The following is a 16,540-nucleotide window of genomic DNA, read 5'->3' as shown; positions in this document are numbered from 1 at the left end:
CTCTTTTCTTAGGGAAATCAATAAGTTTCTTTATATGAGATTGGTGACTTAGACAAGGACCTAGGAACATGACCACACACCATATAGTTTTTTTTCGTGTCTTTGTAAAGTTTGACCCCATTGATATGTGTGCCAGCCATTGGACAAGTAATCAACGATGTCCTTGGTAGGCTAATAAAGGAAAAGTAGCAGTTTATTCTTCCTTTATGATATGACTACCTGACACCTTTTTCTCTCTTACTAGCTTTGTGCCCGTGCTTTGCTATGGAATCGTCAAGAAAAGAAAATTTACAACTAAAAACAACATGATAGTCAGTTTATGAACCAATGCCATAAAGGCTGATGATAGGGTTTGATGAATTTGAACTCTGAACCCAAACTCATGGAGATTGGAGAGTAAAGACAGCAGCATAGACTATGTAAGGGAGGGTTATGACTTGATGTTTTAACTCATGTATTTGTACAATCTACTTGTCAGGGTTGACAAAAGAAGGGTTAGGAAGAAGTGAACTGACGACCACCAACTCCAAACTTTATAAGTAGCAAAGATTTATTTCTCACTCCAACTTTTTACATGATGTGACTACATAATGACAACTTTTTCTCTCATCTCTATTTCTTTATCTAGCTTTTTGCACGTGGCACCGAAGCCTCTATGGTGTGAGGTACAAAGATTTTTTTTCCACCTAATATATCGTCATGGTACATGAAAACTACATCATCAATTTTGAGTACCTCGTCAATTTTACACATGACAAAAAGTCATCAATTTTAAATACACTGGCAATACTTACAAATAAACCAGTACTGAATACATCAACAATCATTGTTGAGGGTGGCAACATGAAATAGACAAAAGGTGTCAGAGAGATGAAAGAGATAAATGCGTCAGAGACCACTGCTAGTTCTATCTACTAATCACATGGCAGTGAGATAATGAATGGACACATGGTGAGCAAATATCACAGAAATTGATGATTTCGAATGAATAAAGAGGTGCTTTACGTGTCAAATTTTTTTCGCAGAAATAGGTATCTACAGGGCACCGAGAGGTTTGGCTACCAATGTGAAGATTTCAAGTTGAAGTTTGAACTGAAAGGAGGCAATCCTGCTTATCGCCTCGATTGCTTAGCCGCCTTCGAGCTCCTGAACCAGTGTTCAACTGATCCCCTCTCCTCCAGCAGCGTTGGCCACCCACGCCGCCACCTCCATCCCTCCTCCTCTGCCGACATCGGAGTTCACGGCCGCGACCGACATGAAGCCACCTCATCCTCCTCCGCCGCCGCCGACGCTTTCCGCTGCTGAGTCCGACGCGCCGCCAAAGAAGCGGAAGCTGGAAGAGGTGGGATTCCAAGTCTCGCCCTACTACAAGATCAGAGCAGCCATCGCCAACCTCCGCGGCCGCTTCCTTCAGGTTCCCACTAGAAACCCTAAATTTCCGTGTGCATTCAGCCATGGTAGAAGCAGCAGCAACTCGCCTAATCTTACTAGTGCAAATTGTAGGGACATCTTTTGCTTGACGAAGATCAGGTGCTGTTTATTGGCCGTTGTGCTTGCTATTGCTAGTCTAGTTGTGAGAACTTTAGATCAGCAACTAAATTCGAAAACTGTATCAAGGTTCAGTGCACTCCTTTGGTCCCTGTTCCTTTTTTAGTTGGAGTGTATGATATGATGGACAGTGGACACAAGGGCATCTGCAAAATAGAGATTACACGGGGGAGATTGTGGTGACTACTATGTTTTATAATACCAATCACACATGCTTTCTTTATCTTAACAATTTCAGTTACTGTGTTTTGGAGTTACAAACTAATCCAGAACAGATCTTCCATGGCCATTATCAAGTAAACCATATATCTGCCAAGTTTCATGAAGAAATGAGTTCATTTGTGGCCTGCACCAAAACAACAACCATGAGGAGCTAAAAGAGCATCTTTAGGTGTGGCAAACTTGTTCCTTTAATTCAGCATAGATTTACAGGGGGTAGATCTTGTTGACGTTTGAGTGTGAATTTTCTGGGTTTGGGACCAGTCGGCATCAGCATACATACTGTTGTGCTGCTTAGGTATCGCCAATTGCATTCATGCTGGCCAACAGAAGGGATATGCGAGTAAATGTGACATCAAATGGACAGGCAGACCATTTCAAAAGTTATCGAGTACTATCTTTACACTTATAAAGATTCGAGTTGGTGGTCGTCAATTCATATATTGAGACTACACCCTATCTTGTTAGATAATCACTTGATTGTCACCCATTCAATGTGATGTAGATATGTATCAAGATCTTTTATTGTAGCTGATTTGGGTTGATTATACTTTTGAGATAATTGTTTTCTCAAATAAATATTTTTAGAGAATTCTTATTTATCATAAAATTGGAAAATATGACCACACCAGAATTTAAAACAACTCATGCATTTAGCTAGTTTAACCCAAAAGACCGAGAAAGATGTACTACTGTACTGTCAGTAACTAGCTGGATTTTGAATTCTGAAGTGTGGAACACTTTGCCGTTTTGTTTTAAACTTGGTTACGGGTCATTTAGTACTAGTTTTTGTAGTCTGATGGCACGTAAGCAAAGTACGTTTGTTCAATGCATATCAGCAAACCAAACGTTTGTGAAGAGTAAATGCGTAATTTTCTCTTCTTTTTTGCACAGGGCACAGAATGCAAAATCACATGAAAATTTACTCATGCACATAATACTCAGTGGTTTATATGTGCGAGTTTTTCTGGAAATTTTGAAAGAATAAGAATTAGTAAAAAAATTTAGCTGGGCTCATGATATCCCAAGCACACACTGAATTCTGCAGTTCGGAACACTCTGACATTTTTGTTCTTGAGTTAGGGCATGATTTTTATGAGCAAGTGGGTGCTGCCATTAATGATATGCGATATTGTATTCGAACTTTTACCAAATCTGGCGACATACCTCTCGTGTGTTGTTTACTTGTTAATTGTCATGCGATTTTGTTCTGGTTAAAACTGGAATCTGCTCTAAAATGTAAAATTTTGTTTTGTTGAAGGTTTGCCAAGCTACTGATTTCCAAAAGAAAGATGCTGCTCTTGAGATTCTGAAAGGTAAATATTACATATTGTTGTTAGAACCGTGTGTATTGGCTATGATCTTGCTATCAGGTACTCCCTCCGATCCTAAATTGTTGTCGAAATATTACATGTATCTAGACGCTTTTTAAGAATAGATACATCCATATTTGGGCAAATTTGAGTCAAGAATTTGGGATCAGAGGGAGTACATATATTACTGCCCCCCAAAAAAGGTACTCCTACATATGTATAGTTTAGAGTTGTGTTGAACTGTTTGCTCTTGATCTTCTTATTTCATTTATAAGCATAACACTCGATATACTAATATTGCCTCAGGTTCATTGGCTCAAAATGTTGGTTTATAGGCCCCCGACACTGTTAATATATCTGAAGAGGTGTACTGTTGCAATTGGACACCTAAGTTTTACATCAGTCTGTTACATTTCTGTAGCATGTAAACAGTGTGATATATTACATTTTATGACGCTGCAGTTGACCAACCCTTGTTGCTTCTGTATTGTAATGTACCGTGTCAGGCTTTTAGTACTCAGGATCTGTTACATAATAATGTATTGTGTCAGGCTTCTTAGTACTCAGGATAAAAGGTTATCTTTTACATAATGTATCCTGTTGTGATTCAAATGTATCTACAGCTCTTCAGCAAAGCAGTAGGAATCCAAAATTGTAGACACTTCTCTCTGAAAAGACCACTTAAAGTGTGTGCTGTGTATTTTGGTCTAGAAATATCTTTTGATTACCTAGGGTTTAATGCTCATGTTTGAATGGTCTTTCAAACATATATGTTCTTGCGCATGCATAAAGATCGATATGTCTAATTAATCTGCCCCTGCTCTTCTTGTGTTAGAGATAAAAGTTGTCATGGAATTGTCCAAGAAAATGAGGCTTGATATGTCTACTGCTGCTGAGCCTGTAAAACCATTGGACATTCCTGCAGTTAGAGCTGCCATGAACAAGCCCACAGGAGAAGTCCTATATGGAGAGAAGAATCAAGTGCCTCAGGTTGTCCAGGAGAAGGTGCCACTCGAGCCTGTTAGCTCGCAGACTGCTGCTAAGGGGATACCTTTTGGCATTCAGCAGGAAGCAGTAAAGAACCAAACAAATCATCAGGGCGAACGAGTGCAAGGGACTTATGTCTTTGGTGGATCACCCATTGGCTGGAATTTTCGTACGTGGCCTGGAGGTAAAGCAGTCTACTATGGCCCTACCAGAGCTGAGTGGCTGGCACGCCAAGCTGCAAAGTGAAATCTCACTGTCGCGCCGCGATCTAACAGTACTTCTCTCTTAAGAGTTCCAGAGATAACGTAGTCTTTTGCTAATACCCTGCTGGGATATAACTGAATGATACTAATAGTACATGACACTAGAAAGATGGACTTGTTGGTACCTGGACATGGTGAATTGGTGAGGTATAGCAGTATTACATACATTTAGCGAAGCCTTTTGTTCCGGCTTTATTGGTCTTTTTTATTTTGAGCTGAACGAGGCAACTGATCTTACTAATGATTTTGTACTAAGCACATTGGAGGCCCGAAACATGTTCTTGTTTAAGCACGTCAGAAGCATATGACGTCACGTTTCTGTGACTTGCAACGGCTGGGTCTGATTCGAATGCCCTTGCAGAGGGAGTACAGAGAAATTCGGGTTATTTCCCACCATTGTCAGCTTAATCACATTCTTACCCATGTACAGACAGTACAGTAGCACACCTTAGCATCAGGAAGAAAATTCTGGAGAGGAAGGGCGTCGAGCTATTTAGGCCGTTTCCGTCTGAAATTTGGACGGGACAGCGAAGAACTCTACATCGATCCTTGTTCCACTCCGATCCTTTTTCAACCTGGTTCCGGACGCCGCCGCGTCCTTTTCCAAATACAAGAACGTGTGCCGTATATAGCAAAAGTGCAGACAGATTTGTGGACGAACACAGCCTAATTAATCCTCCCGTTTCCAATTTCGATCTCGACAACGACCGGAGCTCCTCGCCCCCCCGCCGCGTACGTCGTCGAAGCTGCTGCACCTGTCGTCCTCAACCTGTGATCTATCTCTTCTTGCAACCCAGTCGTCTCGTCTCTGGCTGACATGGCAGAAGGGGAGGAGCAGAAGAAAAGCGGAGAAGAAGGGGAGGAGAAGAAGAGCACGCACCCGCCGGGTTTCCGGTTCATGCCGACGGACGAGGAGCTCGTGGAGTACTATCTCCTCCCCAGGCTGCAGGGCCGGCCGCACGTGCCCAATGACTGCATCATCGAGGACAACGTGTACCGGTGCCACCCGGACGAGCTCATCGACGGTACGCATATATCGTGTTCCACGACCATTGTCTTGTCCATGCCGCCATGGCTAGCTTTATGCTATATGTATATACTTTAATTAATTAATTGGGCTTTGGATTGAAGGGCACAAGGATAAGGGCGAGACGAGCTGGTACTTCCTGACGCCGAGGTCTCGCAAGTACACGAAAGGCGACAGGCCGGACCGGTGCACGGACGACCACCGCGGGCGTTGGAAGGCGTCCACGGGCAAAACGGAGATCGAGAAGGAGACCGTCGGCAACGTCAGGGTCAAGTTCTTCGAGAGCACGCTCGGCTACCACGTCGGGCCCGTCGACACGGAGACGAAGACCAAGTGGCTGATGCGCGAGCTCAGCATCAAGGACTTCCAGATCAAGCTCGACCAGAACAGCATGAAGGTCAGTTCGCAGACACGCGCCGTCCCGGAGTGTACTCTTTTTCTTTTTCTTTTTCTTTTTCATTTTCAAGTGTATAGTGGCCTGACCAAACTTGAGAGTGGCTGCGCACGTGCAGTTGGACGAGTACGTCATGTGCAGGATCTACGTGACGCCGAGGCACAAAAGCAACAACGACGACGAGGCGGGTCCGAGTGGCACTAGCACGTGCCAAGAACAAGAAGCGAGCCCGGCCCCGTCGCAGCCCGAGCCCGTGGAAAGCGGCGCCCAAGCACAAGGGGGAGCGGCGCCGAATAAGCTTTCGGCGCGGCAGAAGGGCAAGAGGCCCGTGGAGGCTATGCGGCGGGGGCCCATGGCTACGCCCAAGCGGGGGAGCCCGTTGGACCTGCTCCTCGGCCCACCAGCGCCGCTGCACGCCGGTGGCGGCATGCAGCCGCCTTTCTGGCCCGGGCGACCGATGGTGAATAGAGCCCGTACATCAATGATGGCATTCAGCGGCCGGGTTGGGCCCAGAGCTCACACATCGATGCCGCGGCCGCCTATGGCGTTCATGGGCCAGGTGCGGCCCAGCGTTCACGCATCAATGCCGCGGCCGCCGATGGCATTCAGCGGCCAGGTGCCGCGGTTCCGGGCCGCGCACGGCGCTGCTGCAGCTGGGAATTTCGGTCAGGCAATGATGATGCAACGACACATGAATCCGGCCGGCCAAGCGTTCAGATTACCGCCGCCGCCTACCGTCACGCGATCCCCAGAGGAGCGGATGCAGCCGGAGACGGAAGAGATGAGCGAGCAGCGTGTGCTTCAACAACTTGAGAACGAATGGATGATGCATGCCGGCGGCATGGTGCAAGCGCAACAGCAGCCAGCTACAGGTAATGTGGCGGCTTACCCGACGCAGCCGATGGCGTTCACGGAGCAGCACGAGTGGATGTGTGGCACGATGGAGCAACAACCTGGTAATGTAACTTACGCCACGCAGCAACCGCACGAGCCGATGGCCTTCTTCGCCCAGCAGGAGCAGGAGCAGCAGCTATACTTCGACGGTGACGACAACCGTCATCAATATTTGGGGCAACCCATGGTACTTCAGTCTGAGTTTGAGTTCACGCCTTGCAACTATCAACATGTCGAAGTTGGACAGCAGTTCCAGAGTGGTTGCGCCGTCGTCGTCCCAGATTCTGCCGCCGCAACGACGCCGCTGGCGGCGTCGACGGCCGAGGTGCAGAGGGCGGAGGAGCCAGAACCGGAGACCGGAGCCAGAATGAGGGGGCAGACGTCGGAGGGGAATGCAACCACGATGAGGGGAAGCGCTCTGTTGAGTTGGCAACAACGAACCGGGGTGTTGCCAGACGGGACATCAGCTTCCGCTGATGACGATGGCACCCGACATGATTCGCAACGCTGATCGATGCTGCGAAATTTGGGTCGGGACGGGAGTTGAGTGACGGAGTGACCACAACTAGTACTACTAGCCTGTACAAAGCTAGTTGTACATGCTAGCCGCTAGCGTACCTTTTTTTCGGAGAAATTGTACTGTAGGAGGAACTAGGCATAATAATGTGCTTAAGATCTGTGCTTCCGTTTCTGTCAATACTATATTTCTTTTGGTATATATTCCCTCTGTTCCTAAATACTTGTCGTGGTTATAATTTGCATTATAACCACGACAAGTATTTAGGAACGGAGGGAGTATAGCATATGCAGCACTGCTAGTCCTGGGCGTACGATAATTTGTGTGCGATGTACGACATGTCCAGGCACTGTGGGTTTCGGCTTTGATCTCGACAGTTGCAGTAAAATGTGGTAAAAATGCAGTTAAAAAGATGACCTTAATTCAGCAGTAACAATTTTGTCGTGCGCAAAGTGCTTTTGTATGCTTGAAAAGGTGTCTGTTTTCTTGTCTTGTACTACAAGAACTTGCAGCTCGGAAAAAACTCTAAGTAGAAGGTTTACCTTCTTTTGGACTTGAGCTGTCTAAGACTAAAAGAAGTGGGGCTGGGCCTTTACGGTGTTGCTTAATTCTTACAGGCAAGAAGGATGCATACAAAAAAGAAGAAGAAGGAATTTAGAGGTTTGGCTCTCTCTGGCTACTATGAGCCTGGCATTTTAAAAATCACAATTAAAAGTTTCAAAAACATCTGAACTTTTTTCCAATGTAAGTACAAATAGAATACATATTTTTTTTAGAAATAGAGGGCCACGCCCCTGTTCCATTTATCATAGACAAATGAAACAACCGTCACAACAGTGTAGGTGCAGATAGTTTTAACCGCCAAAAGGCCAAAACGAAACCAAAAAACGCCCCTACTAAAACAGAGCAATGGCAATTTGGAGTAGCCAAACTAAAACGAGAGCAAGACAGTATTTTAAGACTCTGTCCACTGGTCTTCACTCCAGAACGTCAACACTTCATGCATCTGCCTCCAGACTGTCAGCAAGTGACAGCACAGTCAAAACTTGGCAGGCACAGAGAGTGAGCATACAAACAGCCTTCCTTCTCTTCATGTTCAAAGCAACCTTGGAATCTCCGCCGACTTAGATCTCCAGCCGATGCATTATAAGCTCCAGCGCTTGCAGTTTTCCTTTTGACTAAATTTCACGGAACCACAGTTTTTAAGACAGGTTTTTCAACAAGTCCTTATTTTTGCTAATTTGTCCGCAAAATCACACGTTTTGTGTCTAATTGTCTCACATCACCCAAAACAACTGTTTAAACGCATCCGATGGTATTTCTTACATGTGGGTCCCGCATGTCCGGCGTTGCATTCTTTTGTTAAACCCCCTGACTTTTTTTTATTTCTACGATCCGGGTTTTTCTCATCGATCCGCGCTGTGCTCGTCTTCCTCTTCTGTTCGCTCGACCTCCAGAGAACGCACGCACCCGCTGCCGCAATCCTCGCCAGCGCCCGTGCCTGCTTGCCCCATTCCCTGTCCAGGTGCACTGAACGGAGCCTCCTCCCTATCCCGCGCCCGGCACCGTCCCCTCACCCGCGCGCCCGCCCGCAACTGCCGCGCCCGGAATTTCCGGCGACCTGTGCTCGTGCTAGTTTTAACTTTTAATAGAACGTTCTCTGTAGGTCGAGGATTTATCTCCCGCCGGAGCAGCACGAGCAGGGGACACCTTCCGGGGCGGGATTAATTTGGCTGGGTGCCATGCGTGTGGACCGTGTGCGGCGGCGCGGGCAGGCTGCAAGAAAAAGGAAACAAGGAATAGAATTGGAAAAACTTTATTGATTGGATCCGATTACATATATAGAGGCGGTACAAACGGCCGGGAGAGATAAGCTAGGAGACCTACTCTACCGGATCTCAACAGATCGGAGACAGTTCGGCAGCAGTCTAACACAGGCGGCGCGGGCGGGAGGCAGTGCAGGGCGGGCGGCGGCGCGGGCAGTGCGTCGCGACGGTGCAGGGCGGGCGGTGCGCACGGGAGGCGCAGGCGGTGCAGGGCGGTCGGCGGCACAGGCGGCGGGCGAAGCGGGTGGTTGCCGGCTTTGTAGAAGAAGATGAGGGGATAAGGAAAAAAAATTAAAAAGTCAGGGGATTTAATGAAAAATGCAATGCCTGACATGCGGGACCCACATGTAAGAAATACCATCAAATGTGTTTAAACCGTTGTTTTGGGTGATGTGAGACAATTGGACACAAAACGTATGATTTTGCGGACAAATTAGCAAAAGTGGGGACTCGTTAAGAAACATGCCTCAAAAACTGTGATTCTGTGAAATTTGCTCTTTTCCTCTCCAAACCACCTGCATGCCAGATCAGGAAACAGATCGAAAGAAAATGTCATTACGCAGTTTCCATAAGGACCATATCACAGCAGCAGAAATCATATTAAGAACTTCATTCTTCTTATTTCCCAGCCACCAAGATGCCAGGTGTTCTAGCTTATCCCCTAGCCACTTGCCAGTTAAATCCTGTACAAACAACCATACATGTCTAGCAATAATGCATCTTGAAAATTTTGTCAAGACGCGAGATCTCTGCAAAAAAGGAAGTGTCATGACGAGTGCAAAAAAAAAAAAAATGCTTAGGCCGGCCTAGCTTAGTCAGGCCTATCAATCATTTGATTTTCTCTTGACCTGACCATCCTGCCAGATATATATGGGCTCGAGGACGACAAAAATGTGTACCGAGTTTCGCGATATCGGAAGATCGGCTGAAGAACAATTTAATTGAGTGTATATGTGTAATGGGATTTATCAATCTTGTGTTTCTAAGAACCAATCGTGCTCATGATTCGTGACCCAAGTTTTTGTTCTTATACCGTTCGTACAGATGAAACGCATCCATCATTTAGTAAGTGTTTTTTCATTCATACAACAATACGTGTTCATGAGAGTCAAAATGTCTAAAGATGTTCTCGTATGAAACCACATGCCCGTTGAGTCAAAAAAGAATGAAAAAAAATAGCAACGCGACGCAACTAGGAGGCAGTCAAAGAAATGTAAAAGATAGTTTTAAATACGAAAACAAAAGTAGGGCCCAACCGGGTTCGAACCGGTGACCTCTTGATCTGCAGTCAAATGCTCTACCACTGAGCTATGGACCCAAGTTGATTTTAAATTCAGAAAATACTTATTTATACAGTTTTTCTCTAAAAGTAAGTATTAATGATAGATCAGCGCCGCTATGGATGATCGGTTCTCGGTGGGAAGGCACCGGCCGCCGCCCGAAAACGGAACAAACCGGTCGACCGTTGAAATCTGGAGAAGGCAAATTGCATTAAGCGTCCAACGGACTGTGTTTGGCCGCGATGGTGATGGCCATGTAGCCAGAGCCCAGAGGATACGTGCTCATCGGTTGTATGATCCTGGAGAGGTTTCCGTCCTGGGAGAGGTTCCCATGCAATCGGCAACTCTCCTTCCTGTCTCCATCTCGGTCCTCAAGTTTCTGATCCATTCTCAAATCTTGAAGCCACGTGACGAAACACGACGAAATGTATGATCCTGCCTTTTTGTGTCTTTCGATCGCGAGGAAGGAGAATACGGCTTGGACAGAAAGTGGTAAAAGGTTACCATGTGTTACGCAGCAGTGGGATATTCGCTCGCTGCGGCGAAATCAAAGCACGGTGAAAGATCAGTTTTGTAATCTGACGTGTGCCGCAACAAAGCCGGCAGTCGCCTCGCCAAGTGTGCCGTAACAGAGCCCGGGTGATGCGCCCAAGAATCCCAATGGTATCAGGAGACCGGGCAAACATGACGATGCTGTTCAGAAGTACTACTCTACTGCGGCTTTTGTTTGAACTTGACGGTCAAGTCCAGTGCTTTGCTCCGCACTCCAAGTCTTCCGCGTACCTGTGCTCTAGGCCGCAACTGGCTGCTCCCGACAGAAAGAGGAGCAATCGATACGCAACGAACTTAGCCAACGTTAATTGGTCCGTTCCCGCTTCGGGCCCTCGGTTGCAGTAGATCGGCGGTTCTGGATCCTTCAGTCGTCACCGATGACGAAGCCGGAGCGTCCAATTCCGCAGAATGGCACTTTCCCGCTAGCGTCGTCGCCGATGATCTTTCTGTGAACAATACAATTCCAGTGCTCCGGGCATTTCTCTACCATGCGCTAATTAAGCAATTCGTGGTTGCTCACGTCAGACGTCACTGCATATGCTGCACCTATCGATTCACGCCGCTATAGCCAATATGGTCTGGCTTTAAATTACGGGACATAAATACAGTATCTCCGATGATACGGTCCTGATAGATTATCCTCCTAGTATGCGACGTCACCAGTGGAAATTGGACCCGCAAGCACATGTCGCCTAGATTAATTGGATTAATCACGCCCATTTATTATTGGCGGACAGACCGATTTCTTGTCCATATATAGCCTGTCCAACGAGGTTCTACGCCGCAGGAAGTCGTCTACTGTAGTATTCGTACTTCACATCCAGAAACTCGATCATCGATGGCGGTTGACTCGACGGAGAACTCGGTGGCCATCGTGGCGGTGCCGTTCCCGGCGCAGGGCCACCTGAACCAGCTGATGCACCTGTCTCTGCTGCTCGCGTCGCGGGGGCTCCCGGTGCACTACGCGGCGCCCGCGGCGCACGTCCGGCAGGCGCGGTCGCGCGTGCACGGCTGGGACCCGAAGTCCCTCGTCTCCATCCACTTCCACGACCTCGACGTCCCGGCCTTCGAGTCCCCGGCGCCCGACCCGGCCGCGCCGTCTCCCTTCCCCAACCACCTCATGCCGCTCTGGGAGACATTCACGACCGCCGCGCGCGCCCCGCTCGCGGCTCTCCTGGAGACGCTCTCGGCCACCCACCGCCGCGTGGTCGTCGTCTACGACCGGCTGAACAGCTTCGCGGCCGTCGAGGCGGCGCGGGTGGGCAAGGGCAACGCCGAGGCGTTCGCGCTGCAGTGCGTCGCCATCTCGTACAACATCGGGTGGCTGGACCCCGGGCACCAGCTCCTGCGCGACCACGGCCTCGAGTTCCTCCCCATCGATGTTTGCATGTCCAAGGAGTTCGTGGAGTTCGTGTTCCGGACGGAGAAGGAGATGCAGGAGGAGGGTGGCGCCGGCGCGGCCCCCGCAGGCATGGTGATGAACACGAGCCGCGCGATTGAGGGCGAGTTCATCGACACGATCGCCGCGCACCCGGTGTTCGAAAACCAGAAGCTCTTCGCGGTCGGCCCACTGAATCCGCTGCTGGACGCCAGCGCCCGGACGCCCGGGAAGGCGCGGCACGAGTGCATGGACTGGCTCGACGAGCAGCCGGCGGCGTCGGTGCTCTATGTGTCCTTCGGGACGACGTCGTCTTTCCTGGGGGAGCAGATCGCGGAGCTTGCCGCGGCGCTGAAGGGAAGCAAGCAGCGGTTCATCTGGGTGCTGCGCGAGGCCGACCGGGCCGACATATTCGCGGACTCCGGCGAGAGCCGGAACCACGACAAGATGCTGGCCGAGTTCACCAAGGAAACAGAGGGGACGGGGCTGGTGATCACCGGGTGGGCGCCGCAGCTGGAGATCCTGGCGCACGGCGCCACGGCGGCGTTCATGAGCCACTGCGGCTGGAACTCGACCATGGAGAGCCTGAGCCACGGCAAGCCGATCCTCGCCTGGCCGATGCACTCGGACCAGCCGTGGGACGCGGAGCTTCTCTGCAAGTACCACAAGGCCGGCCTCCTCGTGAGGCCATGGGAGAAGCACAATGAGGTGGTGCCGGCAGAGGATATCCAGAAGGTGATCGAGGAAGCGATGCTCTCTGACAATGGGATGGCCGTGCGGCAGCGGGCCAAGGTGCTTGGTGAGGCCGTCCGCGCCTCCGTGGCAGATGGCGGCACCTCGAGCCAAGGCCTGGACGACTTTGTTGCTCACATCTCTAGGTGATTGGCTTGTTGCTAAAATCTTCAATGTCTTGGCTGTTTCATCAGATGAATTCGATTTCCTTTCGTGAAAATTCATTTCGAATTATAAAATTGTGGCAAGCATTTGAGTACTTCATGATATGTATGTTCGAGTTATTATTTATGACGGTTTATCGTTGATCCATACATGACACCTATTACTATCTTTTTGTAAGAACGCACGCTGCTTTGGTCTTTGATTAGAATTGCATATATTATGTATTGCTGGTGCCACATTCAGATAAGATCTTAGATGATCTATAAAAAGAACTGGTGCTGCATTCAGATCTCATTTTTTGGATAATCTATGCAAAAATGGTGCCACAATCAGACCGATTATGACACAGCGCCACCTCTGAATAAAAGTTTGGTCTGCAGTTTGGCGAATTCCCCGTTAATGGAACCGAGTTTATTAAGTTTCTATGAGAAATAAGTCATATCAAGAAGTCTTAGAAACATTTACTTATATGCAGACATTCGTAAGCATTAGGAATATATGGAAGTTTATGAAGCACGTGTTCTATAATCTAGACCCGAACTTTCCCCTCTGAAGAGTCTCTGGGAAAGACATCTAATTAACATTACTGCCAAAAAGAAGAATTTAATCGTCTATCTATCGGCCTCAACATCTAAGGCACCCAACTATGTGACAACGAACCTCTTTGACCATCGATGCAGAGGTCGCGGGGATTTCTCCTTTTTGAAATAAGTCCTTCCTCTGTTCCATAAAGATTGGCACAGTTTTAAACTAGAGCTAGTTCAAAGCCGTGCCAATCTTTATAGGATGGAAGGAGGACGTAACAATGATCTTTTATTCGTGGAGGATAGAATTGCTACCGACTAATTGTAGCGTGTATCGATCTGCTGTGTTGACCCGGAGACATGGTGAAGTATCTTGGGCTCTTCGAAAAGAGAAAAGTCCATTCTGAACCCTGAACTCGTAAAACTTGTCTGAATCAAACCCTAATCTTCTAATTCTGGGTTTTTAGCCCTTGACCTGTCTGATACCGGGTTGAAAATAGATTTTTCTCTTTAGAAAACAACAAGCGACTGGAAATTTGGGTTGAATTTTACCTGGGTCGCGTCAGCATCACCCCCTGCTTATCGTTTACTCTGAAACTGGAGGTAAGCGTGGATGCATCCGTGCATGCCGTTAGCTCCACGTGACGAAGAGCTATTGCCTGGGTCCAGGAAGCTTCAGCCGGGCCCAGCTACGCTGCCAACTGTTTTGTCTCGATCGATCGCGGCCGGCCTGCCGCCTGCATGTATAACTTCCATCTCCCATCGTGCCGTTCAGGACCATCAGCAAACAACTCAGCTCATCACCACAGCCACAGCCCCCAGGAGCACTGAAAAGGCACGGCGATGGTGAGAGGGAACAACCAGCCATTGGATCCGGTCGCCGTCGTGGCGGTGCCGTTCCCGGCGCAGGGCCACCTGAACCAGCTGCTGCACCTGTCGCTGCTGCTCGCGTCCCGCGGGGGGCTGCAAGTGCACTACGCCGCGCCCGCCCAGCATGTCCGCCAGGCCCGCGCGCGCGTGCACGGCTGGGACGAGGACGCGCTACTCTCCATCCGGTTCCACGAGCTCGGCATCTCCTCCTACGTCTCCCCGCCTCCGAACCCCACCGCCGACTCGCCGTTCCCCTCCCACCTCATGCCGCTCTTCGAGGCCTTCACCGCGGACGCGCGCGGCCCGCTCGCGGCTCTCCTCGGCAAGCTCTCCGCTTCCTGCCGCCGCGTGGTCGTGGTGCACGACCGCATCAACGCCTTCGCCGGCGAGGAGGCGGCGCGGCTGCCCAACGGCGAGGCGTTTGGGCTGCACTGCTTGGCCGTGTCGACGCTCGTCGGCAAGATGGACGCCGACCACAGGCTGATGCGCGAGAACGGCCTCACCTTCGCCCCCATCGAGAACTGTGCGACCAAGGAGTTCGTGGAGTACGCCAACCGGGCCAGACCGCTGGCACAGATCTCGCCCGGCGTAGGCATTCTGACAAACACATGCCGGGCGCTCGAGGGTGATTTCATCGACGTTGTCGCCGAGGACCTGGCCGCAGACGGCAAGAAGGTCTTCGCCATCGGGCCTTTAAACCCGCTGCTCCACGCGAGCGCGTCGAAGCAGCGGCCGCACGAGTGCCTTGATTGGCTCGACAAGCAGCCCCCGGCATCGGTGTTGTACGTGTCCTTCGGCACGACGTCGTCGTTGCGGGCGGAGCAGATTGAAGAGCTCGCAGCAGCACTGCGCGGCAGCAAGCAACGATTCATCTGGGTGCTGCGCGACGCCGACCGCGGCGACATATTCGCGGAGGCCGGCGAGAGCCGCCACGAGAAGCTGCTGTCGGAGTTCACGAAGCAGACACAAGGGACGGGGCTGGTGATCACCGGGTGGGCGCCGCAGCTGGAGATCCTGGCACACGGCGCCACGGCGGCGTTCATGAGCCACTGCGGCTGGAACTCGACCATGGAGAGCCTGAGCCACGGCAAGCCGATCCTCGCCTGGCCAATGCACTGCGACCAGCCGTGGGACGCGGAGCTGGTGTGCAACTACCTCAAGGCCGGCATCCTCGTGCGTCCATGGGAGAAGCACAGTGAGGTGATTACGGCGAAGGCCATACAGGAAGTCATCGAGGAGGCCATGCTCTCTGACAAAGGAATGGCTGTGCAGCAGCGGGCAAGGGTGCTGGGGGATGCCGTCCGCGCCGCCGTGGCTCCCGGCGGTTCGTCGCGCAAAGACCTTGATGACCTCATTGCTTACATGACAAGGTGATTAGGAATGCCATGTGAGAAGGTTCCTTTTGATGCTGGCACCTCAGCCAGTTTGTCCGTAGACTCGATAGTCTACTGCAAAAAACATTGAATCATGCATCCGGATAAACAATGCATCAGTCTTGCTGTCAAACAAAAAACAATGCATCAGTCTTTGAGCTTCCGTACTTATACATTTTGATCTCCCTTATCTTCCACATTATTTAGATAAAATAATTAAACATGTTAAACAATGGATCATCTACTAAATGCCCTATGGAGTATATTCTAATTAATGTTTAAGTCAAAGAAATTAATTAAATTAATGTCAGAAAATGAAATATAAACAATGAGAAAAATAACCTATCCCATCAAGAGATCATCTCTTAGTTAAGAAAAGGCTCGAGCCTTTGTATTTCTCTCCTTCCCATATCATCATCCTTTGTGGCACTATCGCTAGAAGTATGGCTGACATTACCCATTTCACATGCCCTAAATGCCATTTGTTAGATCTGTGCATTTTGTTTGCCATTGGCTAATTCAAAATCCGCCGGTGGAGACGACCTACACCAATAGTAATGGCTGTGTAGCACCCAACACCAAATTTCGTGAATGGACCGGTACTTAACTTAACCATGAACTACATACCAATCTACCCACAAAATTTACACTTTTCTAAACAACCCTACTAGGTGTCGG

General features: G+C 49.4%; 4 protein-coding genes, 1 long non-coding RNA gene and 1 other non-coding gene across 7 annotated transcripts; 4 read left to right on the top strand and 2 right to left on the bottom strand.

The window, feature by feature from the left end:
* Positions 1-843: 843 nt before the first annotated feature.
* On the top strand, positions 844-4,525 carry LOC100827446. Of its 2 annotated transcripts, none has more exons than XM_003581466.3 (4): positions 844-951; positions 1,026-1,414; positions 3,029-3,083; positions 3,916-4,525. In XM_003581466.3, the coding sequence occupies exons 2-4, from the start codon at positions 1,256-1,258 to the stop codon at positions 4,311-4,313; spliced, it is 612 nt and encodes a 203-aa protein (XP_003581514.1). In that variant the 5' UTR covers positions 844-951; positions 1,026-1,255; the 3' UTR covers positions 4,314-4,525. The 2 variants fall into 2 exon arrangements, with proteins under 2 accessions (XP_003581514.1, XP_010240229.1); XM_010241927.3 differs by lacking the exon at positions 3,916-4,525 and adding an exon at positions 3,387-3,843.
* Positions 4,526-4,773: 248 nt separating this feature from the next.
* On the top strand, positions 4,774-7,205 carry LOC100827131. The gene is made up of 3 exons (XM_024456070.1): positions 4,774-5,355; positions 5,462-5,754; positions 5,870-7,205. Exons 1-3 carry the CDS (start codon positions 5,148-5,150, stop codon positions 7,154-7,156), a joined length of 1,788 nt encoding a protein of 595 aa, XP_024311838.1. The 5' UTR covers positions 4,774-5,147; the 3' UTR covers positions 7,157-7,205.
* A 1,253-nt stretch (positions 7,206-8,458) lies between these two features.
* LOC112269507 lies at positions 8,459-9,379 on the bottom strand. Its single transcript, XR_002961364.1, has 2 exons — positions 9,050-9,379; positions 8,459-8,938 (listed from the first exon to the last, which is right to left on the bottom strand). It is a non-coding gene; the product is annotated as an uncharacterized LOC112269507 (long non-coding RNA).
* Positions 9,380-10,234: 855 nt separating this feature from the next.
* On the bottom strand, positions 10,235-10,306 carry TRNAC-GCA. The gene has a single exon. It is a non-coding gene; the product is annotated as a tRNA-Cys (tRNA).
* A 1,278-nt stretch (positions 10,307-11,584) lies between these two features.
* LOC100842001 (cis-zeatin O-glucosyltransferase 1) lies at positions 11,585-13,224 on the top strand. Its single transcript, XM_003580256.4, has one exon. The coding sequence runs from the start codon at positions 11,659-11,661 to the stop codon at positions 13,078-13,080; it is 1,422 nt and encodes a 473-aa protein (XP_003580304.1). The 5' UTR covers positions 11,585-11,658; the 3' UTR covers positions 13,081-13,224.
* A 201-nt stretch (positions 13,225-13,425) lies between these two features.
* Positions 13,426-16,033, top strand: LOC100841697 (putative cis-zeatin O-glucosyltransferase). The gene has a single exon (XM_003580255.4). It carries the CDS (start codon positions 14,463-14,465, stop codon positions 15,861-15,863), a length of 1,401 nt encoding a protein of 466 aa, XP_003580303.1. The 5' UTR covers positions 13,426-14,462; the 3' UTR covers positions 15,864-16,033.
* Positions 16,034-16,540: the final 507 nt, after the last annotated feature.

Source organism: Brachypodium distachyon, chromosome 5 (assembly GCF_000005505.3).
Source record: "Brachypodium distachyon strain Bd21 chromosome 5, Brachypodium_distachyon_v3.0, whole genome shotgun sequence".
NCBI lineage: Eukaryota > Viridiplantae > Streptophyta > Magnoliopsida > Poales > Poaceae > Brachypodium > Brachypodium distachyon.
This window is presented reverse-complemented; position numbering and strand designations above follow the sequence as displayed.

Excerpts from the sequence above, each read along its gene's own strand:
- LOC100827446 (XM_003581466.3), top strand. The coding sequence starts at position 1,256 with ATGAAGCCACCTCATCCTCCTCCGCCGCCGCCGACGCTTTCCGCTGCT. Across the intron at positions 1,415-3,028 it reads TCCGCGGCCGCTTCCTTCAG|GTTTGCCAAGCTACTGATTT; the intron begins GTTCCCACTAGA and ends GTTTTGTTGAAG. Across the intron at positions 3,084-3,915 it reads TGCTCTTGAGATTCTGAAAG|AGATAAAAGTTGTCATGGAA; the intron begins GTAAATATTACA and ends TTCTTGTGTTAG.
- LOC100842001 (XM_003580256.4), top strand. The coding sequence starts at position 11,659 with ATGGCGGTTGACTCGACGGAGAACTCGGTGGCCATCGTGGCGGTGCCG.
- LOC100827131 (XM_024456070.1), top strand. The coding sequence starts at position 5,148 with ATGGCAGAAGGGGAGGAGCAGAAGAAAAGCGGAGAAGAAGGGGAGGAG. Across the intron at positions 5,356-5,461 it reads CCCGGACGAGCTCATCGACG|GGCACAAGGATAAGGGCGAG; the intron begins GTACGCATATAT and ends TTTGGATTGAAG. Across the intron at positions 5,755-5,869 it reads TCGACCAGAACAGCATGAAG|TTGGACGAGTACGTCATGTG; the intron begins GTCAGTTCGCAG and ends GCGCACGTGCAG.
- LOC100841697 (XM_003580255.4), top strand. The coding sequence starts at position 14,463 with ATGGTGAGAGGGAACAACCAGCCATTGGATCCGGTCGCCGTCGTGGCG.